At 46.9% G+C, this 24740-nt stretch overlaps 2 protein-coding genes across 3 annotated transcripts; one reads left to right on the top strand and one right to left on the bottom strand.

Moving 5' to 3' along the window:
• Positions 1–43: 43 nt before the first annotated feature.
• LOC130256646 (uncharacterized) lies at positions 44–19446 on the bottom strand. 2 transcript variants are annotated; one of them, XM_056498455.1, is made up of 9 exons: positions 18061–19446; positions 15472–15534; positions 13306–13428; positions 9998–10118; positions 8371–8472; positions 7995–8113; positions 4825–4899; positions 1831–2232; positions 44–1037 (listed from the first exon to the last, which is right to left on the bottom strand). In XM_056498455.1, exons 1-8 carry the CDS (start codon positions 18121–18123, stop codon positions 2227–2229), a joined length of 672 nt encoding a protein of 223 aa, XP_056354430.1. In that variant the 5' UTR covers positions 18124–19446; the 3' UTR covers positions 44–1037; positions 1831–2226. The 2 variants fall into 2 exon arrangements, with proteins under 2 accessions (XP_056354430.1, XP_056354431.1); XM_056498456.1 differs by lacking the exons at positions 1831–2232; positions 18061–19446 and adding an exon at positions 16285–16448.
• On the top strand, positions 16941–24124 carry LOC130256644 (ovocalyxin-32-like). Its single transcript, XM_056498452.1, has 6 exons — positions 16941–17260; positions 21339–21401; positions 22038–22212; positions 22750–22886; positions 23416–23478; positions 23559–24124. The coding sequence occupies exons 1-6, from the start codon at positions 17036–17038 to the stop codon at positions 23715–23717; spliced, it is 822 nt and encodes a 273-aa protein (XP_056354427.1). The 5' UTR covers positions 16941–17035; the 3' UTR covers positions 23718–24124.
• Positions 24125–24740: the final 616 nt, after the last annotated feature.

Here is a 24740-nt window from a genome sequence, read left to right as displayed (position 1 = left end):
GAGCACGTGACCGCGTTGCCATGGCAGCGCTGGGCTGCGGCCTGCGAGGGGCCCGGGCAAAGGGGAACGTGAAATAATAGAAAAAATGTAAATATAAGTGTAGTGTAAATGTAAGTGTAAGAGTAAAATGTGTAAAAAGTGTAAAAAGTGTAAAAAGAAGTGTAAAAAGTGTAAGTGCAAATGTAAATGTAAGTGTAAATGTAATTGTAAGTAAAATGCACCTGTAAGTATAAATGTAAATGTAAGTGTAAATGTAAGTGTAAATGTAAGTGTAAATGTAAGTGTAAATGTGAGTGCAAGTCTAAGTGTAAATGTAATTTTAAGTAATATGCAAGTGTAAATGTAAATGTAAGTGTAAGTGTAAATGTAAATATAAGTGTAAATGAAGTTTGAGGGCCAGGCTGCAAGCAGCCCGCAGTCAGCTGTTTTTATAACTGTTGTTATAATTGTTGTTATCACTGTTTTTATAACTTCTGTTGTTATAACTGTTGTTATCTTGCTCTTATAACTATATATTATATTACTGGCTTTATGCAAATATTCAAATGAATGCTGGATGTAGAATGTTGGAAGACTGTGCTGTATGAATAGAGTTTGAATTCTGCTATTAACAAAATTTAGCAATAGTAGTGTGATAAATATATTTTTGGACTATAACGTGGTGATGTAAAAAGCTGCTTTTTTACTGTCAAAAGCTCCAGTCTTCCATCAAATTTCACCTTCTTGCACCAAAAATGACCCAAATCCTGTGTGCACATCAATTGCTTTCTGATTCAAATATACTCTTTTTGAATAAAATATGCTCTTAATGAGGCAAAACCACTTGTGACTCAAGCCAAAGGATTTATTTACCTTTTCAAGGTTAGAAAGCAAAGGGCTGAGTTTTACCACATTCACTTTGCCATGAATTTGATAAGGAACCATAGAAGAAAGTCAAAACAACTTCTGAAAACATGCAGGTATCATGTTGTGGATCAGCTGCAAACTCCTCTTGCATCAAACGCTTCATTTCACTTGACACTCGTCTTTTCAGAGACCTGCCAAAAGAAATGCTGTGACTAAACGAGTCGTGTTCACTGAGCTGGTGTCGATTCCTTGAAATCTGAACATCTCAGTTTACTACAGCCCCTGAGAAAAACACGGGCTCAAGTTACACAGCTTCCTGGGAAAAGCAGTTTGCAACAAATTGGAAACTTTCAGTGGCAAACTCAAGGATTTCAGTGACAAAATCCAGTGTTTTTGTAAAAAAATCGAGAGTTTCAGCGACAAACTCAAGGGGTTTTGTGAAAAGCTCGAGGGATTCTGTGACAAAGTCGAGTGACAAACTCGAGGATTTCTATTACAAACTCGAGGGTTTCAGTGAGAAATTAAAGAATTTCAGTGACAATTTCCAGGGGTTTCATAATAAACTCGATTATTTCAGTGACAAACCCAAGGATTGCAGTGACAAACTCGAGGATTTCTGTGACCAATTCCAGGATTTCAGTGACAAACTCCAGGGGTTTTGTAAAAAACTCAAGGATTTCTATTCCATATTCCAGGGTTCCTGTGCCAAACTCCAAGGTTTCATTGCCACTTGAGGGAGCTCAAAGATAATTGAGCCACCTCCAGTTCCCTAATTCCAGGGAGACAATTTCTATCCAGATAAAACTGATAACTTTGGGAAGCAAAGCTAAATGGAGCCTGGGACTGTATTTATCCTATTCTGTGGAACACCAGGCTCTTTATCAGAGAGTAAGAAATTACAGCCATGCATCCAGAGTATTTAACAGGACAAAAAGACAGTTTTCCATTTGCTAATTCCCAATATTTACCTTTCTCTCCACTCACCTCCACCTTGGCTTTGACCTTGAAGCTCTGGCTGTGAGTTCAGCCCGGGCTGATTCCCACATGCATTGCAGGAAGTGTTTATATCCCAAATAAATGCAGTGGATTGCTCTTCAACTCAGCCTTTAGAATGTTTATTACAGATGCAGTTGCTGCCTCCCCATAAATCAGAGCACTCAAAGTGCCATATGATCCCAAATGCTGCATTTAACAGCAGCAAAAGGAGGAAAAGCTGTGTGCAGCTTTTATAGGGGCCATAAAATCCTTGTGCCTGTGGCCTCCCCTCCCTGCACTGCCCAGATCAATCAGGGAGTGCTCAGGACAATAAACACTCCCAGGAAACAAGGATGAGCTTCAGGTTCAGCTCCTCACAGTTACTGCTGTCTCTGGGAAGATGCTTCAAAACTGCAACAAAGCAAGAGCTGTTATTCACATGAATAAATTATTCACATGATCTCAATGTAATTCACATGATTAAATTGTTCACATGATCTCAATGTAATTCACATGATTAAATTATTCACATGATCTCAATGTAATTCACATGAATAAATTATTCACATGATCAAATTGTTCACATGATCTCAATGTATTTCACATGATTAAATTATTCACATGATCTCAATGTAATTCACATGAATAAATTATTCACATGATCAAATTATTCACATGATCCCATTGTATTTCACATGATTAAATTGGCTCCACCATCACTACCCCATTATCCACTTTCTGAAGGAAAATCTCCTCCTTTTCCCCCCAGAGGATGAAGGATCTGTCACACACAGGCATGCAACCAGTTTTTAACCACTCCATGTGCTGAGGAATGGCTGATTACAAACCTCTCTGTCTCACTCAAATGCTGTTGGCTGTTTATGCACCATCCCAAGGCAAGTTTGATTTCTTCAAAGTGCTGGGAAGAGGCTGAGGAAACTTTTCTGCCCCATAAATCTGCCTGAGAGCAAAGATCCTAAAGATCCTGGTGTTCCACAGAGTAGGATAAATACAACCCCAGGCTCGTTTTAGCTTTGCTTCCCAAAGTTATCACTTTTATCTGTGGGTAGAGATTGTCTCCCTGGAATGAGGGAACTGGAGGTGGCTCTGCAAAGTCAATTATCTTTGAGCTCCCTCAAGTGGCAATGAATTTGTAGGTAACACTTGAACTTGGCTCCATGCACGACTTTCCCTTTGTGCCTCTTTTCCTCAGGATGCACAAACTCCTGGTGGATCTTACCAGTGCTAAGTTTTAAAAATCCTCAAGTTATTTGGTGGAAATACTGAACAACAGCAGCAGCCTGAGAGGCACTGAAGCAAAGCATTTCCTGGTTCATCTTTGAAAAGATGCATTTCCAAAACATTCAAACTTCTTAAAACTCTCCTGCTTCTTCCAGCAGGATGGACATGAAGGATTTCCCAGCTCAGCCCTGGAATTTCAGCAGGAAGCTCTGATGCTGAAGCAGATGCTGGAGGTTGGTGCCATGCAACCTCAGTGCCCTGGGAATGAAGGAAGTTCCCACCCTGGACAAGGGCTCTGCTTCCCTGCTCTGGCTGAGGGCCAGGAGAGCTCACAGTCACTCATTGTCACTCATTGTCACTCATTGTCACCAGGGCTCCTCACCCTCTGCAGAGGGAGAAATGGGTGGGAGAGGGAACTGCTTCCCTCTGACCCCATGCCAGGGCTGTCCCCGTGGTGTCCCTGTGAGCAGAAATGTTGGGATTTGGGAGCCTGTTCCCAAGTGCAGGGCTGCTCCCAGCCTGTTGGACACTCCAAGGATCCAGCAGCTGCTCCTGCTGCCCCTCTCAGCTCCCTGTGCCCTCCCTCTGCTCCTCTATCCCAAAGTTCTCCTGCCCTGAGCATTTGCTGCACACCCAGCAGTTCCTCCTCAGGCATTTCCTCTGCCCTGGAGTGCTGAACTTTGCTGGACACCTTCCAAAACCTGCCTGAGGTGGGGTGGATTTCTTTCCTTCTCTCTGCTGCAGCCTGGAGAACTTTCCAAGCAAACAACTTGACTCAGTGGTCCTGTTGTTCCCTGAGCTGGAATTCCTTTGCTGATACACCTGATCCCTCACTTGCAGATTAATTCCTCCCCTCTCTGGAATTCCTTCTCACCAGCTCTCCCATGCCTTGGATCTGAGGAAATTCAATTAAATTCTAGCCCTGCAGTTGACATGGTTCTGTTTAATATTCTCATTGGGTTGAAATCATTTAAAACAAACCAAAAATGAAAAATCAGAATTATTCCAGTAATCCTGAGTCATCTCCACATATCCAGCTTTATCTCAGAGTATGAGGCTTTACTTCATAACCCAAGAAAGTGATACCATGGGGGAAAAAAATTACAAAAAGCTCTGATTTTGAGGAAAAGAGAAAAGGGTGGGAAAGGGGGAGCATAATAATTTTCTTATAGGCAAAGAATTGGAAACAAGCTGGAGAGGGAAGGAAAAACCATTTCACAAACTGATAATTCAAATTAGAGGACAAGAAATTCTGCCTAAGCATTTGTTCAAGTGAGGGGCTGGAGAGAGAGATGAAATGCAAACTTCCCTTTTACTTCCTTCAAAGAGTGAATGAGAAATTATTCTGCACAGAAAAAAAATAATTTGTAATCTAATTCTGAAAATATATTGTTTCCTTTAGAAGCATCTTGCTCAACACTTGATGTCACAGCTTCAGATTACAATTCTTTGCATTTTTATATCCCTGAGCTCCCCACCTGGTGCTTTCCAAGTGCAAACAATTTCCTCAATATTATTCATGGCCTGAGAGAAGGAAATGAGTGGGTTCACCTTGTTCCCCATAAATGACAAGTGAATAAATACAAATCCTACAGATGAAGAACTGAAATATTCCCCTCCCCTTTCCTGGCACCACAGCCAGCTCATCCCCACTCAGGAAATGTGAAAGGAATTATTCCTAGCCAAGATTTCAAGGAAAGGTCATTCCAGCTTCCTTGGCTTGGAAAATTTTGACATTTTTTGGGAACCTCCAAGACTCACCTTCTTGCCACAAAGGAAAAATGGTGCTGTGCCTTCACCACCTGAGTCAGAGCTGGGCCTGGGCTCCACATGGTCCTTGAAAAAGAAGAAAAGAACAGAATTCTTTGGTTGGAGCAGGAGGAAATGAGTAAAGCAAGTTCTCAGGTGGTTTCAGTGGGAACTGTGCTGTGCTTTCCCTCACAACTTGGTTTATTTCTGTATTTTCCTCTTCCTGTAGGCAAATCCTTAATTCCATCCCAGGGAATGGATGCCAGAGACATGGGAAGGCCATGTGGGATTTTACCTCTCCCTGCTTCCACTGGGAGCAACATTCCCAGTTTTATTAATATTTAAATGATTAATTGCACATACAAACCCATTTCTCCTTGGATGGGGAAGGAAATCCCACCATGCTGTCCTGGCCATGGACATCTCCTGTGGAATCTGCTTTGGTGACACCCAGAGGAGCTGAAAACCCTTTTGAACCACAAGTTCTTTGTCCTTTTAGAAACATCCCAGAAGCCTAAAGTTGGAAAAGACCTCCAGGAGCATCAGTCCAGCTGTTAACCCAGCACTAAACCCCATCCTGAGGATTTTTAAACTCTTCCAGGGATGGGGACTCTACCACTCCCTGCATGGTAACCAGGAGATGAAATCAGATTAGAAGAAATTGAAGAGAAACTAAATTAAGTTTTGTTTTTTTTTCCTCTTATCTGGAAGGCAAATACAATTTTTTTTTTTTTTTTTCTGGAAATTTGAGATCCACAACCACAAAGCACTCATAGAAAATACAGCTCCAAGTTTAAATATCTGACATCTGACAAGAAGTGCCAGGGGCAGGGCTCTGGAAAGTGATAAGGAATGGAAAATGGGGAGAGAAACTGAACTGAGGAAAGGGAACAGATAACAACCCTGCTTTGGGGAGCCATGCCAAGGAAGAACATCCCATCCTGCAGCTGGAGTGTTTGCTTCCTTCTCTGAGTTTGCTGGCAAAGCATGAGCTCACACTTCTTGTGTTCCACTCCAACAATAAGAGCTCTGGGCAGGCCTTGGCTGCAGGTCTGCAGCTGAATTCCCTGGATCCAGTTCCCATGGAGCTGCTGGGGAACTCTCCTCATTCCTGGGGGAATGCAGCCCAGCTCTGGCCAAGGCCTGGCAGCCACTGGGCTGTTGTACTTGGCTTCTCTGACTTTGCATCCCCACCAAAAGAGGAGAAACAGCTGAGGAGGCTTTTAGAACTCCTTCAAATCTGATCAGTGCAGGGGATCAGAGCCAGCAGAGGCACTGCAGATAAGGGGAGGGACAGGCACATCTGAGCCCTGCTCTGGGGCTGCTGGGGGGGAGGGCTGGCACCAACACCAAAATTCAGATCACAGCTCTGATAGTCAGGGGCAAATCTGCATCCTCAGGAGTCCAAACCCTTCTTTTCCAAAGTCACTTCATCAAAGTCAGGCCACAAATTGGTCATAATTCATCAGCTTTGTGTAATTTGTTTCTCTAGAATTCACATGCTGGAGTTTTCTCTTCCTTTTAAGGCTGCCTGTGCCTTCCCTGCTGAGCATTCCTGTCCCAACATCATTGCAGCTTCTGCTCCACACATTCCCAGCCCATTTTCCTGCACTTTCTGCTCACCAAGCAAAACCAGAGCTTTTTATAAGCTTCTTACACTGACACCTGAAAGAGCAGTGCTGCTGTCAGCACATTCCCAGCCTTTCTTCCCTGGGAATATTTCCCAGAGCCAGCCTCACACCCTGCTTGTCCCATAGGAAAAGTGATTTCCTTACAAAGCTGAAGGGATTTTCAGGCAGTTGCACCCAGCAGAAAATGCCTGATAGTGGCTGTGGATTGTGCCCAGCAACCTTCCCCAAACACAGAGTGCTTCCAGGAAATGGGAAAAAAACACACATCCCATAGGAGTGGATGAATCACTGCTCCCCACACCCATCTTCAAGGAAATGAGGAAAAAGAAATGGGTTCCACGAGCATAACTGGGGTTTATCCTACAGCCACAGCATCCCAGTCCCAGTGGATGCAGTGCTGGCTCAATCCCAGTTTGGGGCTGGAAGAAAAGCACCAACAAAGAGCTTTGCTGAGGCAGCAGCCTGGGCTGGGTCTGTCAGAAAACCTTTGTGCTCTTGCAATGTTTCCCTCCTTGCTTTGTGCACTCTGCAAACAGATTTGGCAAGCAGGCATTGTTCCCCTGGGATCCTCCTGCAGGATTTATTCACCTGCCACAGCCATCCTGCACTTCTCTGAGCTGGCACTAAATGCTGGCCCTGAAGGGACAATTTACTGCTGGTGCTGTTGTCTCAGGATAAACCACAAAGCCAGTGATGGTTATAAAAGTGCCACTCCCAAAATGTCCCACTGCCAGGGCTTGGGGATGCTCCTGCTGCTTGTTCCCATCACCTCTCAGCTAAGAGATGAGCAAGAAAAACCAGGGATAAAATGTCTGAAGTTCTGTTCTGATCAACAGCTGGGAAGGTGCTTTAGCCCCAGACACTGCTGGCCCCATAACCAGGTTCTCTTTGGGCTGGAATTGTGGAATGGTTTGGGATGGAAGGACCTTAAATCCCACCAGTGCCTCCCCTGCCATGGCAGGGACACCTCCCACTGTGCCAGCTGCTGCAGCCTGGCCTGGGACACTGCCAGGGATCCAGGGATCCACAGCTGCTCTGGGAATTCCATCCCAGCCAGGAATTCCTTCCCAATATCCCAGTTAAATCTCTCCTCCTTTAGTTCAAACCATTCCCCTTGTCCTGGCACTCCAGCTCCTTGTCCAGGTCCCTCTCCAGCTCTTTCTGACTCCTTTCAGGTCTTGCAAAGCCTCAATTAAATCTCTCCAGATCTTTCTCTTCTCCAGGCTGGACACCCCAACCCTCAGCCAATAGTCTGAGAAAAGTCTCCTGCAGCCAACTGCAGAAAAATGCAAAAATATCCAACAACTTCTTCAATTCTGCATTTTTAGTTAATTAAACAGATTGATCAGGGACACCCAAATTGCTTTTCCAGCAAGACTGACCTGAACCAGACTCTCCTAAACTCCTGCCCCTTCCTTGCTTTGGAAAGGAAACACAGCAAAGGGAAAGATGGAAACACAGCAAAAATAAAAGAAGGAATTAATTTGTTTTGGTTTTTGGAGTGATCTTCTACCCCCTCAGATTTCTTTTAACACACAACCAATTTGTTACCTTCTCCAGCTCACTGAAACCTTCTCTGATTGCAGTGATGGCACCTCCTGAGCCAGGCTTCTCTTGCTTGGGATCAGAATTGTTTTCTGTTCCATTCATGATGAGCAATTGCATCATTCCTGCCAAAAATCTGGGTGAGTTCAGCACAGGTGCTGTGACTCTTCCCCTGGGAATTCCAGGCCTTTCCTCTCCCAGTCAAGTGAAATATTAATATCACTTCCCTCCATTTAACTGTCTTGTTAAAATATGGCAATTTATACCTAAACCAAGTTTACTCTGCTGCCTCTCAAACCCTGCAACCACTACAAATATGGAAAGTTGATAATTAGATTTAAGAAAGCTGGGAAAAATAATTCATTAAAAATAAATCTCTGACCTTTTGAGCTGTTCAGATCAGTGTAATTCCTCCATTCTGAATGCAGCAGGAGAGGATCCTGGGCCCTGGATGAGGCCTCCTTGTGCCATTCCAAGGCTGTCACTGGAATACAGGAGATTTTATGTTGTTAACAATTCCCTCAGGAACAGAACCCCACTGGAATACAGGAGTTTTTATGGTAACTATTCCCTCAGAACAGATTTCCACTGGAATACAGGAGATTTTTAGGGTAACAATTCCCTCAGGAACAGGATCCCACTGGAATACAGGAGTTTTTTATTATAACTATTCCTTCAGGAACAGAATCCCACTGGAACACAGGAGTTTTTTATTATAACTATTCCCTCAGAACAGGATCCCTCTGGAACACAGGAGTTTTTTTATTATAACAAATCCCTCAAAACAGAATCCCTCTGGAATACAGGAGTTTTTTATGTTAACAATTCCCTCAGAACAGGATCCCACTGGAACACAGGAGCTTTTCCCTGTTGTTAGCAATTCCCTCAGGATCAGGCTTGTGGATCTGGCTGGAGCACAGCCTGAGGATTGACCAGGGAAGGAAAAGGTGATGGGAGCATTTCCCATGATTGTGCTTGAAATACCCTCAGCACTCACTCCCCTCCCATTGTTCTCCTCTGGGATCAAGGGCAGCCAGGGTTAGGGAGAAAAAGGAAACCAAAATGTCAATACAGGTTGGAGCTTTCTGCAGGGAAACTGCAATGGCTTACACAGAAAAAAGGGAAAGTTCTCCCTTTTTCCTCAATGTAAGAATTTCCCTTAAACTTTCTGTATTTGTTTGGATTAAATACTCAGTTAAAAATCCTTTCAGAGGGAAAGGTGGATGATATCAGGGATCAGCCACAAAAATCACTTCAATCATGGGTTACACCTCTCTCACTATATATATATTTATTTATAATTTATATACATGTGGCACTGTGCTCTTTGTGAACACATCACCAATCTAAAGAGATCTATACTTATAAAAATTATAGCACCAGGCTCTTAACTGACAGCAAATTATTAAATCTGGGATAATTTCATTCATTTCATCCATAGAAATAGTTCAGCACATTCTAGAACACCAATACCTGGGAGAATAAAATTCTACAACTCTGAAGGCATTTTTTCTTTGGAAAAAAATAAATGAACAAACCCATCCTGGACATGGTTTTATGTTCTAAGCCAAACCCAAATTTTATAACCCAAATTCCTCCCTGGGAGGGGCTGGGATGGAATTGCCAGAGCAGCTGTGGCTGCCCCTGGATCCCTGGGACAGTGGGAGCTGTCCCTGCCCATGCAATGAGAGATTTAAGGTTTCTTCCAGCCCATCCAGTCTGGAATTCCATGGTTCTGTGAGGAGCCAAAGGTTCCTTTTCCAAGCCAGAAGCACCATTTAGACATTAAATAGCCATTTAGACATGAAACTTTTCCCTATTTCTCCTGAAAACCCTCAGTCTTTAGGAAAACCTGATCATTAGAGTCATCCCAGCACTTCAGATCCATTTTCCCAGTGGAACCAGGGAATCCCTCTGGGGTGGGAGTGTGGATGTGGGGGAGCTCTGCCAGGTCACACCAACTCCTCCCCTGTCCCAGGGATGAAAGTGGAAGAGTTTTCACCTTGTACCCTCCAGGTGGATCCAGGCTGCTGGGGATGGCTGAGCCCCTCTGCTGCTCTCCTTGAGCTGCTCCTGGAGCTCCAGTGGCTGCAAGTCCTTTGGGCTGAGCTCACAGCTCTGTCCCTGGAGCTGGGACAGGATAAACACAGCTCAGGCACTGCACTACCCACGAAAAGCACCACACTGAACTTTGGGAAAGCTGGTGTTCCACCAGATTTTTAAACCCAAATGTTGAGCTGGACTCCCCCCTCCTCCTGCTGGTTAAAGCCCTGGAGAAATAAACACGGAGGTGCTGATACATTTCAGGAGGAAAGAAGGCCAGCTTGTCAAACACCGTGACTAATCCAGGGGAAAAAGATCATTTTCTCACAAGTTCTGGGAACACACAGTGATGCAGAAGAGAACAAAGGAGCAGTTCTTGCAGTTCACAACCAAGAAAACGAGATTATTTGAGATAATTCACTGACCAATGAGAGATGAGATAACCAAACCATTTATCAGTATAGAAATGAGATTTTATATACATTAATTATTTAAAGAGCTGGACATGGCTGCTCTGATGTTTTAATTCCATGTCCATCTAATACTCAGATTAAAGTGCAATCCTAGTTATTTTTAAGTCCAAGAGGTGCCTACAGGAACCAGACATGAACTTTGAAATACAAACAGATCACAATGTGGATTTTGATTTGTTCTTTGAAATAACTGTAGGAGTTGCTGAAGATTAACCTGCATTTCCTGCTGCCAGGGTGCTCAATCTGTTTCAATCACCTGGTTACTGGAAACCCTCCAGAAGAGTAAAATTGAAAACCTGCAAATTGTCATCACACATTTCACAGGGTGAGCTGAAAATTGGGAAATAGAATCCTAGAATCACTAAGGCTGGAAAAGATCTCCAACATCATCAAGTTCAATGAATAATTCCATGAGTAATTTATGTATCTACTGACATAAATACAGGCTATAAGTGTGCAACTTTGAGCAAACCTTTAAAAAACCTAAGTACAAAATTCATGTGTGAAGATAAAACCCTGCATTTAAGTGAATTAATCTCCCTGCAACACAAATTCTTCATAGAACAGAATTAACAATAAATTCTACCTGTTTCCCACTCTAAATATCATCCCCAGCTACTCAAGGAAGGTCTCAGTGAGGAGTATTTTAGTGGTTTGTCTAAGAGATGTTAAAAATGATGGAATAAATGATGTTGGATCACCTTTGAGGGGTGCCTGGAGCAGTGGCAGTGCAGGGCTGTCCCCACAGGGCTTTCTGTCCTCAGCAACCTCAGGGCTCAGCATCCCCATCCTGGAAAAGGGCACAGGGAGGGGATCCAGTGAGCAGGACATGGAAAATTGCTTCCTCTCTGAGGGGCCACTGCACCTGGCAGAGAGAAGTGAGGTGAGACAATGCTGAGGAATTTTGGTGAGAAACCCTCTCCTGTCCTCACCTTATTTCAAACATCCCTGAGCCATCACCCCCTGGTTGTGCAAATATTTAATGTCTTCTCCAAACATTGTGCAACCAAACACCTCCCAAGTTATTGTGCTGTTGTAACCTTCATTTCCCAGGAACATGCACTGAATCTTTTTCATTTAATTACAGAATCAGTGTCAAAAAGTCACCTTTACAAGGGGGTTTTTATTGCTTTCAGGTAAGTAAATGTTAGCATCAAACAAATGAAAGCTTTGTGGGGTGAGGGGCTGTGGCTGCACATCCATGATCTGCTCAGAGGTTTCATTTCACACTCCCATCTCTTAGGGATCTGCCCAAACATCTCTGGAGAGGCAGAACTGCTGCAAGAGCTGTCCAACAACCCAAGATCCCAGCTGAGCTCCCTGTGACAGCCATCAGGCACTGCAAAAAGCAAACATTGCCCTCACAGCTCAGCTCCAAAGGGCTGCTGGAATTGCTGTTTGTTTTTAAACAGGCCTGAGCATGATCCCACATGCATTTGTTACAGCTTCACGAGGTGATTTCAGGTAATTAACAGGGATTATTTCCTGCCTGTGTTTATTCCAGGCTCTGGGTGTTGGGATCTCCCTGGCCATGGAAGGGATTTGTTTGTCTGGGAAGGTTTCTCTGTTCCATAGCAGCTCCAGAATGAAAAGGAAAGGATCCAAAAGAAGTTTGCCAAATGTTCTGTGTCTCTGCCCAACTGTCAGAATCACAGTGATCATCTGCAGTGATTGACTCCCTGTTTATAATCCATGTCCTTTCACTTTCCTGGGATTAGATCATGGCAGATTGGTTCCAATTTCCTTGCAAAACAACATTTGGGGAAGTGCAGTCAAAGAGGATCCTGTAAATGCTCACATGCTTGGGAGTTTCTGTGCTTCTCTGTTTCTCTGGGTTCACAAGGGGTTAGTTCTGCCTGGGAATGTCTGACACTGCAAAAGCTTTGATTTGATACAGTAAAAAAACACCAAATTGGGTGAAATGGGGCATTAAAGGTGACTTTACACCAACATCCTTCAGGCTGGAGGAGCCTCAAGCAGCAGGAGCAGAAGTGCTGCAGGAAAATTCACTGGGAGCAGCAGCTAAGGGAGCTCTGACACTCCCTGGTGCCATCTCAATTGTACAGGACCTTGGCACACATTTGAAACCCAACATGAAAATACACAAAATAATGGAAACAGCATCAATGAGCTTTGGTTTTGGTCAGAAGGCTAAGTCAGACCTTCCTGGCTGATTTAAATATTATCCCTTAAAAGTCAAGTGCTGGGGTGACCTAATTAAGGCCTTCCAATACAAGAAAGATGGGGAGAAACAATTTGTAAGGTCCTGAGGTCCTGGAGTGAGAGAACTGCTGCTGACACAAAATACAAATATTTCTTTAAAAAAAAAAATCCTATCCGTGATTTAAAAATAATCAGGAGCCTTCAAACCCAAATTTTTCTGGAAAAAGTGAGCCACTCTAAATCAGTACCCATATTTTATTCCTATAGGTAAGGTCAGTCAAGAAATGCATTAAAAGGTGACCCATCCTTGGTTTATCCAGCAAAATATTTGGAGACTAATTAAAAATAAATTATTTGGATTAATTATTGAGAATAAATCCCAAATCAGTTAAAATCAAGAAACAGAACTTGTTCTTAATTACATCAAGATGGTGAAGTTAAAACTGGAAAAGTTGCACAACCAAATGAAGTGAATTTTGTCCAAATTCACTTTACTAAATTGCAGCCAGCTGGTAATGATTGTGAGCCAGTGAGGTCTGGTGCATACAGGGGATAGAAATCACCTCCAAATATGAAACTAATTAGGAATAATTGGCCTCTAAACAAGCACTTGATGTATGAAGAAGGAAAATGCAAACCTCAGAATGATTTTTAGAGCCACTGCCTGAACCAAGCCTCATTTCCAGATCCAAAGGGTCCAAGTCAGCTGTGGCACAAGTGTGGTGCAAATCACAGAGGAGTTTCCCAGAATGTCCTGGTTCCTGAAGGGGAACAGAGAAGGGGAGAGGGAGAGAGGCTCTGAGCTGGAGCTGACACCAGCAGGGTCAGGAAAAATACTGGAAAGGACAAAACCTCCCTGCAGCACCTTCCAATTAACCAGAATATACAGAATCATGGGATTAGGGAATGGTTGGGGTTGGAAAGGACCTTAAAGCCCATCCAGCCCCACCCCTGCCAGGGCAGGACACCTCCCACTGTCCCAGGCTGCTCCAAACCCCAATGTCCAACCTGGACACTGCCAGGGATCCAGGGACAGCCACAGCTGCTCTGGGAATTCCATCCCAGCCCCTCCCAGCCAGGAATTCCTTCCCAGTATCCCACCCATCCCTGCTCTCTGGCAGTGGGAAGCCATTCCCTGTGTCCTGTCCCCCCATCCCTTGTCAATAGTTCCCCTTATTCTTTACTGTAGCCCCTTCAGATGAGGTCACCCCAAAGCTTCTCCAGGCTGAGCAATCCCATTCTCCAGCCTCTCCTCCCAGAGCTGCTCCATCCCTCTGACCATCCTGGTGCCTCCTCTGGACACACTGCAGCAGTGGCTGCATCCCTTCAGGTCAGGTCATTCAGCTCTGACACTGCAGAGCTCCATCTCACCCTCACCAAACAGCCTGAAGGAACCTTGGCTCTTGGAGGATGCCCTTCCAGCTTTTAAGGGCACAAAACCCTCAGAGCTTAAAATAAATACATTTCCTAAATGTTGTGGAAGCACAAAACCTCGTGCTAGTGCACATTTACAAACATCCCCCAGCCTTGACCTGGACCTGTTCAGCATCTGAGCTTTTGGTTTTTTTCCAAGTCAAATTGTTTTGTAAATTCAGATCAACAGCAAATTCCAGCAGCGAAGTGTAGGGAGCTGCCCTGGGATTGTCCCTGCTCTGTCGCAGGGGTTCAGAGCCCCTGTCACACTGACTGGGTTACTCACAGCCCCGGGAGGAAGGACACTGCCCTGTCCCCGGGACAGCAGGAAAAGGAGGAGAACGCCAGGGGAAAGGAAATGAATCCAAAGTCAGGGATGGGGCAGCGCTCAGGGCTCGGCTTTTCGTGACAAAGCCGCGTTTAGAGGCTTTCACCTCTGTTTAAGGAACTCCCCCATCCAAGGCACCGAAGCTGAAAGTGTGAAACCGCTGCTCAGGGTGGGTTTCACTGCTTCCCCGAGCATCACAGAGTGTGAAACCCCTGCTCAGGGTGGGTTTCACTGCTTCCCCGAGCATCACAGAGTGTGAAATCCCTGCTCAGGGTGGGTTTCACTCCTTCCCCGAGCATCACAGAGTGTGAAACCCCTGCTCAGGGTGGGTTTCACTGCTTCCCTGAGCATCACAGAGTGTGAAATCCCTGCCCAGGGTGGGTTTCATTCCTTCCCTGAGCATCACAGAGTGTGAAACCCCTGCTCAGGGTGGGTTTCACTGCTTCCCTGAGCATCACAGAGTGTGAAATCCCTGCTCAGGGTGGGTTTCACTCCTTCCCTGAGCATCACAGAGTGTGAAACCCCTGCTCAGGGTGGGTTTCACTGCTTCCCCGAGCATCACAGAGTGTGAAACCCCTGCTCAGGGTGGGTTTCATTCCTTCCCCGAGCATCACAAAGTGTGAAACCCCTGCTCAGGGTGGGTTTCACTGCTTCCCCGAGCATCACAGAGTGTGAAACCCCTGCTCAGGGTGGGTTTCACTCCTTCCCCGAGCAGCAGCAGCCGCTCCCTCCCAGCTCACCCCACCCTGCCCCAAAGGACATCCTGCCCCAAAGTCCCTCCCCGGCCATCCCTGCTCGCCTTTCCAAGGATCTGCGCTTCCTGCGCTCCCATGGGACTCATCCCACAGCCAGGGAAGGGCAGGGAGGGGACAGCAGGGACAGCAGGGACAGCTGGCACTGCCCAAACCCCCCCAGTACCAGCCCAGGGCAATCAGCCTGGGGATTTCAGTTGGAAAGGGACATCAGCGCTGTCACCATGAGAAAATGTTGGCTTCTTCCAGAAAAATATTGGAGACAAACCTGACACGTGTCCCAATAAGGAAAAAAGGATTTTTCAGCTAACCTTGACACCAAGCAGGGACATCTTCCACCAGTCCAGGCTGCTCCAAGCCCCCTCCAGCCCACCCTGTGTGAAATGTGAATGTAGAGATACAAATTGTTAATTACAGAGTCTATTTCAGGAGGAAAAAAAAAAAATCAACAAATTCAGGGAAATTAGCTGGGTGGTATAAAAAACTAACAAAGAATGGTATTATACCTTTACTGTAATAATGCTTTCCCTCACTTAGGAATGCCTCTGAAATACTGAATTTTCAGTTCTGTGAAAAACCATTTCAGTAATAAAAAGAGACTTAAAGCTTCACAGGAGACAGTTTGAGTCCTTAACCAGAGTTTTGATTTACTTCTCTGAGGTCCCAGCCCAGAAACCTGCCCCAATACTCATGCAGAGCACAAAAACAGATTCCCAGCTGCACATACAAACCCCTGTCTGCTTGGAAGTCAATAGAGCAGGTCATTAAAAATCAGCTTTTTTAACACAGGAAGTGCTGCAGCCTTTTACATTTTACCACATTCAGTCTCTCCAAAACAGATGCTTCCAGGAAGAGCAAGGCAACAAGTCCACATATCCCAAAAATAATTTTAAGGAAATCTGGCTGCTTTCTCTATTTTCTTCATGTTACCAAGACATGACTGTACTGGTTCCAAAAACTTCACTGAGATTTATTCCAGAGATGAATGCTTCTTCTGCATTATATTTGGAATATTTCAGCTGTGTCCCACGCAGTGTCATGGTGTGAGCGAGGCTCTGGGGTTTGGGAGGTGTTGAGTTGTGGTAACACTGAGAAGGAGCTAACTGCGTTTTTCCAACCATTACCTGTGTTTGCTGTGAGCTGTGTCAGGATTACACATCTGGCTCCAGCTGCAAGCTCCCTTCAGACAAATCCTGTGACCCTCCGTGTCCCTGGCTCCCCTCAGAACCCCCAGTCCTGCTCAAGCTCCAGCATCTTTCGAGTCCCCCTGGCTCCCAGCCCTACTCGAGTATCCCCAGTCCCCTCCTCTCAGAACCCCTGGTCCCCCTTGAGCCCCCCTGGCTTCCCTCAAATCCCTCCGATCCCCAAAAATCCCTGGTCTCCCTCAAACTTCTCTGCTCCCTTCAATTCCCCCTAGCTCCCCTTAAAATCCCTCCAAAGTCCCCCTGGCTGCTCTTCGAGTCCTCAGTCCCCCTCAAATCCTCCTGGTTCCTCTCAAACCCCTGGTCACCCTCAAATCCTCCTGGTTCCTCTCAGAACCCCCGGTCCCCATCAAGTGCCCCTGGCTCCCCTCAGTTCCTGACACTCCTCAAAAGCCTCAAACCTCCTCAAACCCCCTTGGCTCCCCTCCATACCTGGGTCCCTCTCAAATCCCCCCAGCATCTACAAGCCTCCGGGTCCCCCATAACGTCCTGGCTCCCCTCAAGCCCCCGGTTCCCCTCAGCCCCGCGGGGGCCGTGCTGAGGGCCGGGAGCCGCTCCCGGGCCGGGCCGGGCGCTGCCAGCGGGCGGAGGGCGGGCGGGAGCAGCGGGCCGGGCGCCGCTATTTGTAGGGCGGCGGGGCCGAGCCCGCCCCAGTGCCCGCGCTGCCCGCAGCATGCCGCGGCTCCGTGCCGTGCCGGGGCTCCGCGCCTCGCCGCCCGCCCTGCTGCTGCTGTCGGTGCTGCTGTTCCCCCGCGGCTGCCCCGCCGCGCAGCCGCTGGAGCCCGGCAGCCGCTCGGCCGCGGCGGCGGCGCGCCTGGCCCTGCAGTACCGCAACTTCCAGGCGGGATCCCCCGGCGGGCTCAGGGCGCTCGGGCAAGTCCGCAAGGCTACGCTGAAGGTAAGCGGGGAGCGGCGGGGTGTGGAGGGACGCTGGGAAAGTGTAATTAACAGTAATTATTACATTAGTGGTGTTATACGGAGCTGAGTTTAGAGCGTTCCCACGCAGGGCTCCGGGCGCCTGCCGGCGTCCCCCGGGAGCCGCTGCCCCATCCTGGGGTACAGCCGGGACCGCTGTCCCACCTCCTCAGGGACCCTGGCTGTCCTCAGGGACCGCTGTCCCATCTCCCTCGGTGACACCTGGCTGTCCTCAGGGACACCTGGCTGTCCTCAGGGACCGCTGTCCCACCTCCTCAGGGACACCTGGCTGTCCTCAGGGACCGCTGTCCCACCTCCCTCAGGGACCCTGGCTGTCCTCAGGGACCGCTGTCCCACCTCCTCAGGGACACCTGGCTGTCCTCAGGGACCGCTGTCCCACCTCCCTCAGGGACCCTGGCTGTCCTCAGGGACCGCTGTCCCATCTCCCTCGGTGACACCTGGCTGTCCTCAGGGACCGCTGTCCCACCTCCTCAGGGACCCTGGCTGTCCTCAGGGACCGCTGTCCCACCTCCTCAGGGACCCTGGCTGTCCTCAGGGACACCTGGCTGTCCTCAGGGACCGCTGTCCCATCTCCCTCGGTGACACCTGGATCTCCTCAGGGACCGCTGTCCCACCTCCTCAGGGACACCTGGATCTCCTCAGGGACCGCTGTCCCATCTCCCTTCCTCTGCCTCTCCTCAGGAGCTGCTGCCCCGCAATCCCTCCCTCATACCACGAACTTAATCGAAAAGTGATGCAGTTCCCATCAGAAAAGAAATATACCTTCATCTTCCACAAACCACATGGAACTGAGGGGACAGGAGTCCCAGAGAGGAGCCTGCCCATCACGGGGATGCCTGAGGTGGTGCTCGGGTTCAGCCCTTCTCCTCCTCCAGATTTGGGGGTTTTTTTACAGCTTATTCAGTTTTTCTGAAAGTACAGGATCAGGCAAAAACTTGTGGGGAATGTTTGTCCCGTGCTGTAGATCCTGGAAGGAATGCATCACCTTCCTGCAGAGCTGAGGGATGGGATTTAAATCCTGCCCTGTGTGCTGCTGCTGGGCAGCTCCTGAGAGCAAGGGCTGGTGGTTCTGAATTCCCAGAACAAATTCTGGATCCTGAATTCTGCTGAGCAGCTCCTGAGAGCAAGGGCTGGTGGTTCTGAATTCCCAGAATAAATTCTGGATCCTGGATTTTACTGGGCATCCCCTGAGAGCAAGGGCTGCTTGTTCTGAATTCCCAGAATAAACTCTAGATTCTGCTGGGCTGCTCCTGAGAGCAAGGGCTGCTTGTTCTGAGTTCCCAGTCTGAGGTGCCAAAGGCAGCACTGGATTCCACTGGATCCTTTCCAGGATCTGGAGATCTTCCACTACTTCTCCTGTGCAACTCCTAAAAATGAGTCAGAGGGTGTAGTGTTAAATCTCCCCTTTCAAAAAAAGGTGTTCCAAACCAAGAAATATCTGGGGTGCATTAATTAATGCAGCCTTGTGTTACAGAGATCACTGGGTGCTGAGCATGGAAGGGCTCCTGGGATATTCAAGTTTTCCTGTGAAATTCAAGTTTTCTTACAAACACCTATGACAGAAATCCTGTTATTTAATACTCTCCAAAACTGCTCCTTCTGTATTTCCTGGGCACTTTGCATATGTCTACATGTAAATATTTCCATATATAAACACCTGTTCCTGGCTGAAGAAAAAGTGAATATTTGTGGGGAGGGAAAGGGGTTTTTCCACCCTCTATCAGCCACCTGCCTCCTGATACAGGAAGGAAAATATTTGGCTCATTATAGAGAAGTGAAATTGCTCCTTATTTCCTTAGTGCTGGGTGCTGTGAGCTCCCTGGAACCACTTTCTGCAGTTCATTTCCCTTTTGTTTTTGCACACTCTGAGAAAACAAGAGGAGAAATGCACTAAAAGTGGGCACTTCCTTCTTTCCTGTCCTCCCCTGGAAAAAAATGAAAAGAATTTCCTGGAAGGAATTTGCTGTATTATGTGAAGGCAAGGGCAGAAATGTTTGGATTGATTTTTTTTTCAGGTTTGTCTGGTTTTTAACTATTTTTGAAAGTGGGCTATTTTCCTATTAGTTACTCTATTACTGGATCTCATCAAATCAGGATAATTTTTTTAATAATGAGCTTTGTGATTTAATATTAATTTTATTAGCCCAAGAGCTGGTGAAATCTCTTAGATGGGAAAGACCTTTCAAGTTCAGGTAAAATGAGACTTTCTTTCCTGGCAACAAAAAACCAAACCTGGAATAATCCTTACCTTGCTGTTGGATGCAGATGGTTTTTGTTGTCCTTTATTTTTTCTTGACTGATGATCTTCTAGGAAGCAGCAGCTCCTGGAGGTGTTGTCCTGCACTTTAAAATCCACTTTTGCTAATGAAGCATTGGTTTGTGCCAGCTGAAGATCCCAGAATTTAAAGGGAAGCTTCTGGGAGCAGTTTCCCATCCCAAGCTGTTGTGGAAATCCTAATTTAGGAGTAGGGAGGTGAAGGGGAAAGGGAAAAGCCAGGTGACCTCGTGCAGCATTGCTTAAATTGGACTGGAAAATGCCATTTTTAAATTCCCACGTGGACATTTGCACACCAACAGTGCAACACCACAGCTCTGCTCCCTGATACTGGAAGTCAATTAAAAATGTTCTGTTGATTTCCAGCAGGTGGGAAAGGCAGAACCCATGGCAGGAGCAGCTCTGACTCCTTTTCCCTTCCCTTGAGCTTCTCTCCCTGCTCAAATCGGATTCCAGGGGGGAAATCCTGGTGGGAAAACAGAGGGGAAGAGATGAAAAGCTTCAGGATGTGGGGAGAGAGGGATCCTCCCTTTCTGTGCCTTGGGGAGTGAGGGAAGTGCAAACTGATTTAAACTGATTTAAACTAATTCCCTGGGGACCTGAAATTGGTTTTTCTGACTAAAAATCTGTCAGGAAAGTTGCAGTAATTTGGAGCCCAGCAGTAAAAGAATCCAGTGACCCAGATATCCAGTGGAAAAATGAATTACTCACTTGTTTTCTTCTCTTTTTGGACACTTTTATCTTTGGCTGCTTCCCTGGGGGTTGCCAGACATCCCTGAGCTCTGCTCAGCTCACACTCTGGGATTGGGTAACAATTTTGAGATGAGAGTGGGGAAAAAACAGTGGAAATAAAAGTTTTGTACAATTATTTAGTGCCCAACAGAGCTTCTCCCTTGTCCCTGGTGAGCTGAGGAAGCCTCAGGTGTTCACACCAGACTAAATATTTGTTTTAGCATCATTTGAAAGCTGTCCAGGCAGCAGGAGGAGGGTGGTGGTACCTCCTAGCAGTACTGTGAGGGAATATCTGCTTCAAAAGGCCCAGAAACACAGAATCCTGTGCTCTTTTAAAAGTCCTGCTGACTACTGCAGCTTCTCTCACCTGCAGGACTGAGGATATGCAGGAGTCCCTGTAAAAATTCCCAAATTTAATCAGATTAAGGCTGTTGTAAACCACAGCAATAGCACCTCTTGGGTGGCTTTAGAATCTTAAACTTCAAATGTGGTTATTGCACGAGATGAGACCCTTTAAACTGAATTTCATTGCACTCACTCCTCCTTTGGTGATCCTGCATTTCAGAAAGTCACTTTTCACTGCTCTGCCCATACCCCATTTGAGGCACAAAAAGGGCAGAAGGGGAGAAGGAGGATGCAGAGAAGAAAGAAATTATTAAAAAGTCTGAGCTCATCCTTTGTTTCCTGCACCTCCTTCCTGGTGGGATTTGGCTCCACACTGGACTTGCCTCATCCTAAAGTTCCAGGAGGGAATTTTATAAAAACAGAGGGACTAAAGCAACTTTTTACCTGCATTTTCCAGGCAGGCAGGTGCTGAGCTGAGGATCTGCTGTGGGTGTGAAACTCCACTCACCTTATACCATTCAAAATTTCCTGGAAAAAGTGTGCTGGGAACAGGAGGGCTCAGGGTTGGATAAATAACACACAAAGGTTTGCTTTGGGTCCTGAAAACAGCCAGAATTGTAACTAAAACCCAAGAAAAACTGTAATTTTGGCTCTAATTCCAGTGCTGGCACCATCTTCTCTCTTCCAGAACATCCCAGAGTCTGGCCACAAGTATTACCTGCAGTTCAGCACTGAGGACTACAGGACTGGGGTGAGTTCCTGCTCTTCCTCCCCACCCTGGGCATTGAATCAGCTCCTCAGCAGCTCCAAGAGTGGGACATTTGTGTCCTGGATGGATCTGCCACAGTGGAAAGACCTCTGTGCTCCCCATTCCCCCTCTCTGCTCCCCATTCCCCTTCTGTGCTCCCCCTTCTGCTGTCCCCACCCCAAACTGGCAATCAGGAGTTGACAGCTCCCTGTTCTTTCCAATCCCACCCCTCTCCACTGGCCCTGTCCCAGCTGTCAGCAGCATTTTGCTGTGCTCTTCCTTCACACACATTTTGTGGAATTCAAATGATTTTCAGAACTTACTGTGAAGCCTTAAGATTATTTTTGTTTCAAGGCTGGCACAGTGAAGGTCCCTGTTATCAATTAATGTTTCTTGAGCTCTCACATGTTTCCAGGATGACTTAGAGCATTGTCATGTCCTGAAAGCAGGACAAGCATTAATTAAAACCTTCTGTTAAATCCCTCTAGCCTTGTGGTTTTAACCTCTTTCCTGGAAAAAGAGAAAAATAAAATCCTTCTTGACAATTTCCTAACCCCTGAACAGCTTCATGCAAAGAGTGAGTTGCTGGTAAATAAAACCTTGATTTACAAATAACAGTTTTAAACTCCCCCTTGACAGGAAGATGCTGGGAACTGCTTGGCTACAGTGCTGTATCCAAAGAAAAAGTCTCCTCCTGTTGTCACCATCAGGTGCTCCCACACCAAAGACCAGAAGGAAATCCAGGAAGAGGACAACAGACTTTACCAAAGGATCAGGCACCAAAGCAAGCCAATAACTGGAAACAACATTCCAGGTATTCCCAAATCCATTTGGTCTCCAGGGGATGAAGGACATTTGCAAAGGAGCCACATCACTGACAGCAGCTCCCAGAGCCATCCCAGCTCCCAGGGCCTTTGGGAGAGCAGAGCCCCTCTGTGTTTCCAGAGGCACTCAGCACATCCTGTGAGGGTGGTTTGGGTTTACAAGCAGCTCTGCACCACTTCTAAGGGCAGTCAGTGCAGATTCCTCCAGGAATGACAAGTGCCCAAACCCACACATGTTCACTGAGAATGACCAACACAGTTTTTCCATCCTGGAAAAATCCCATCTTTTCTCCCAGCTAGGTAAGGACTCCATTGTTGTGGGTTTTTGAGTGTCTCACCTCCTCGTGGGGATGCCTCTGTCACACTTCACACTTCCCTGGAGCTGCAGGTTCAGCATCATTCCCCTCCCTCCTCCCTGTGACACGTCAGAGGGAAGAGCCCCATCCAGGCAAAACTCTCTGAGCTTCATCATTTTTCTGCTGGCCAGCCAGAATTAATATTATTTTCTCTTTCTCCTTGCCTTGCAGACAGCTATGGCAACATTGAGCCTGCCCTGGAGCCAGTGTGGGCTCTGGCTGTGGCTGGCAGCAGCTCCATCATGTGGCAGAAGTCCACAGAGACCTTGGGATACTTCCTGGCCCAAGTGAAGTCCGTGAGGCAGTGGGTGAGTGGGGCAGGGGCAGCACAGAGCCCTGCTCTGAGGGACATTCCCCACACCCCAGGGCTGCTCCTCAGCAGCAGCTGCACCTCTGCACCAGCACTTGGTTTGGCTGGGAAAATTGTCCTTAGCTGGATCTGCAGGAGTGGCTGCTGCAGCCTGTGCCCCTGGCTGGGGAGCAGCTGCAGCTCCTGCAGCACATCCAGCAGCACTTGCAGAGCCCTGAGGCCCTCAGCCATTCAGCATCTCTCTGAAGGAGAGGGTCAGAGAATTGTCAGGTTTAACTGAGGGTTAAATTCAGTAATAAGCACCTGGTTTCAGTGCAGATAGGCTGCAGAGCTACACAGCTCTTGGTGTCCTCAAACATTGCATGCAGGAAGTGCTCCCAGTTCCATCCTTCCACAATCAAACCCCCTCTCACTGCAGCCACAGGGCCCTGCTCACCTCCCTCCCTGAGCTCCAGTAAATCACAGCAGGAATTTCAACACTAACCTGTGTTCCTGATAATTCTTTTCTTTTTTTTACACCTGCCCAGATTAGGAAAGATGATTTTGTTGAGTTTGACTACACTGTGCTACTGCATGAAATCCCAACCCAGGTAAGTGCAGGTGAACAGCCCCTCCTGGCAGTAGAGATGAACTGCACAAGTGATAAAATCTGTTTCCATCCTTTCTGCAGGAAATCATTTCCTGCCACATGCGCCTGACGTGGCTCCCTGGGCACCCCCTGAAAGTGAAACATGTCTGTGCTGCCCAGAGCCACCCTGGGGATGAGGGGTCTGGGGCAGGATCTGGATCAGCTGCTGGGCCTGCAGCTGAAAAAGGAGCAATTTTTTAAGTGAAATCCTCAGTTTTGTGGATATGGATCCAGTCAGCAAATCCTTGTGCTGCCAGACCTGGAGCTGGGATCATCCTTCCATGCAAGTCAGTGAATGGGAGTGGTTCCACTGATCTGTTCTGTGCCAAAATTCATTCCTGTCACTTCTTCAACTGCAAGATTCAAGTTCTGCACTCTGCCTCAGCCCTCTGCTACTCCATATATACACAGATGAACACACAGCAGTTGATGTCACTGATTAACTGTTACTTAAGAGTTTGTAAACAAAATTAATATATTTGGATAAAAATCGTGAGCAAAGTCTTAATCTGTCACTAGGAAAGATCTGCCTGCTAATTTTTTGTCATGTTTTGGGCTAGAATCCTGCTGATTTTTAACTCACATCTCCAATAAACCAAATGCCATCACTCAGGGTCGAGGCTGGGTTTTCTTTCTACTGCTGTGGAGCCCAAATTTCCAAATTTCTCTGTCACCTCAAGCCCAGACACACCTGCAGAGCCAGGGGGGCTCTCTGAGGAGGAATCCCCATTTGGGAACAGCTGCTGTGTTATTCCTGTCCCACCACACTCATGGCTTTGTCCAGATTCCCCAGCTGGGTTCCCAGCAGCCCCACCACTGTCTCACCTCTGCTCACTGGGTTGTGCCAGACTGGCCCAAACTCAGCTTTTTTCCCCACTAGCCAGCTGGTGGCAGGATAAATAAATCCTTCCCAAGAACACCGTGTTCCAGAGGAACAGAGGCTCTGGGGTGGCTGCTCTGTTTAATTTGGGGTGGTTTTCACAACCCTTGAGCTGTAATTGGGAACAACAACTCAAGGATTTCACACAACAGCTTTCCCTGGATGTTTTTGGGCTGGGTGATGTCAGCTTCCCAAATTCCAGCATTTTACACAAGTCTGACTTCCTGACTGAAGCTTTTCCCTCAGCACCCAATAAACCCAGGGAAGGAGCATTCCCCACCCTCCTGCTGGGAGAACGTTTCTCACCACCAGAAAAACTCCAACATTCCTTAAAGAAGCTGGTG

The sequence above is a fragment of the Oenanthe melanoleuca genome, chromosome 9 (genome assembly GCF_029582105.1).
Source record: "Oenanthe melanoleuca isolate GR-GAL-2019-014 chromosome 9, OMel1.0, whole genome shotgun sequence".
Taxonomy (NCBI): Eukaryota; Metazoa; Chordata; class Aves; order Passeriformes; family Muscicapidae; genus Oenanthe; species Oenanthe melanoleuca.
The sequence above is the reverse complement of the archived record's forward strand: the minus strand, read 5'-3'. Positions and strand labels throughout refer to the sequence as shown.

Excerpts from the sequence above, each read along its gene's own strand:
- LOC130256644 (XM_056498452.1), top strand. The coding sequence starts at position 17,036 with ATGCCGCGGCTCCGTGCCGTGCCGGGGCTCCGCGCCTCGCCGCCCGCC. Across the intron at positions 21,402-22,037 it reads CTGAGGACTACAGGACTGGG|GAAGATGCTGGGAACTGCTT; the intron begins GTGAGTTCCTGC and ends CCCCCTTGACAG. Across the intron at positions 22,213-22,749 it reads AACTGGAAACAACATTCCAG|ACAGCTATGGCAACATTGAG; the intron begins GTATTCCCAAAT and ends CTTGCCTTGCAG.
- LOC130256646 (XM_056498455.1), bottom strand. The coding sequence starts at position 18,123 with ATGGGCAGGCTCCTCTCTGGGACTCCTGTCCCCTCAGTTCCATGTGGT. Across the intron at positions 8,473-9,997 it reads AGCCTGGATCCACCTGGAGG|TGACAGCCTTGGAATGGCAC; the intron begins GTACAAGGTGAA and ends CCTGTATTCCAG. Across the intron at positions 8,114-8,370 it reads TGATCTGAACAGCTCAAAAG|GAATGATGCAATTGCTCATC; the intron begins GTCAGAGATTTA and ends GATTTTTGGCAG.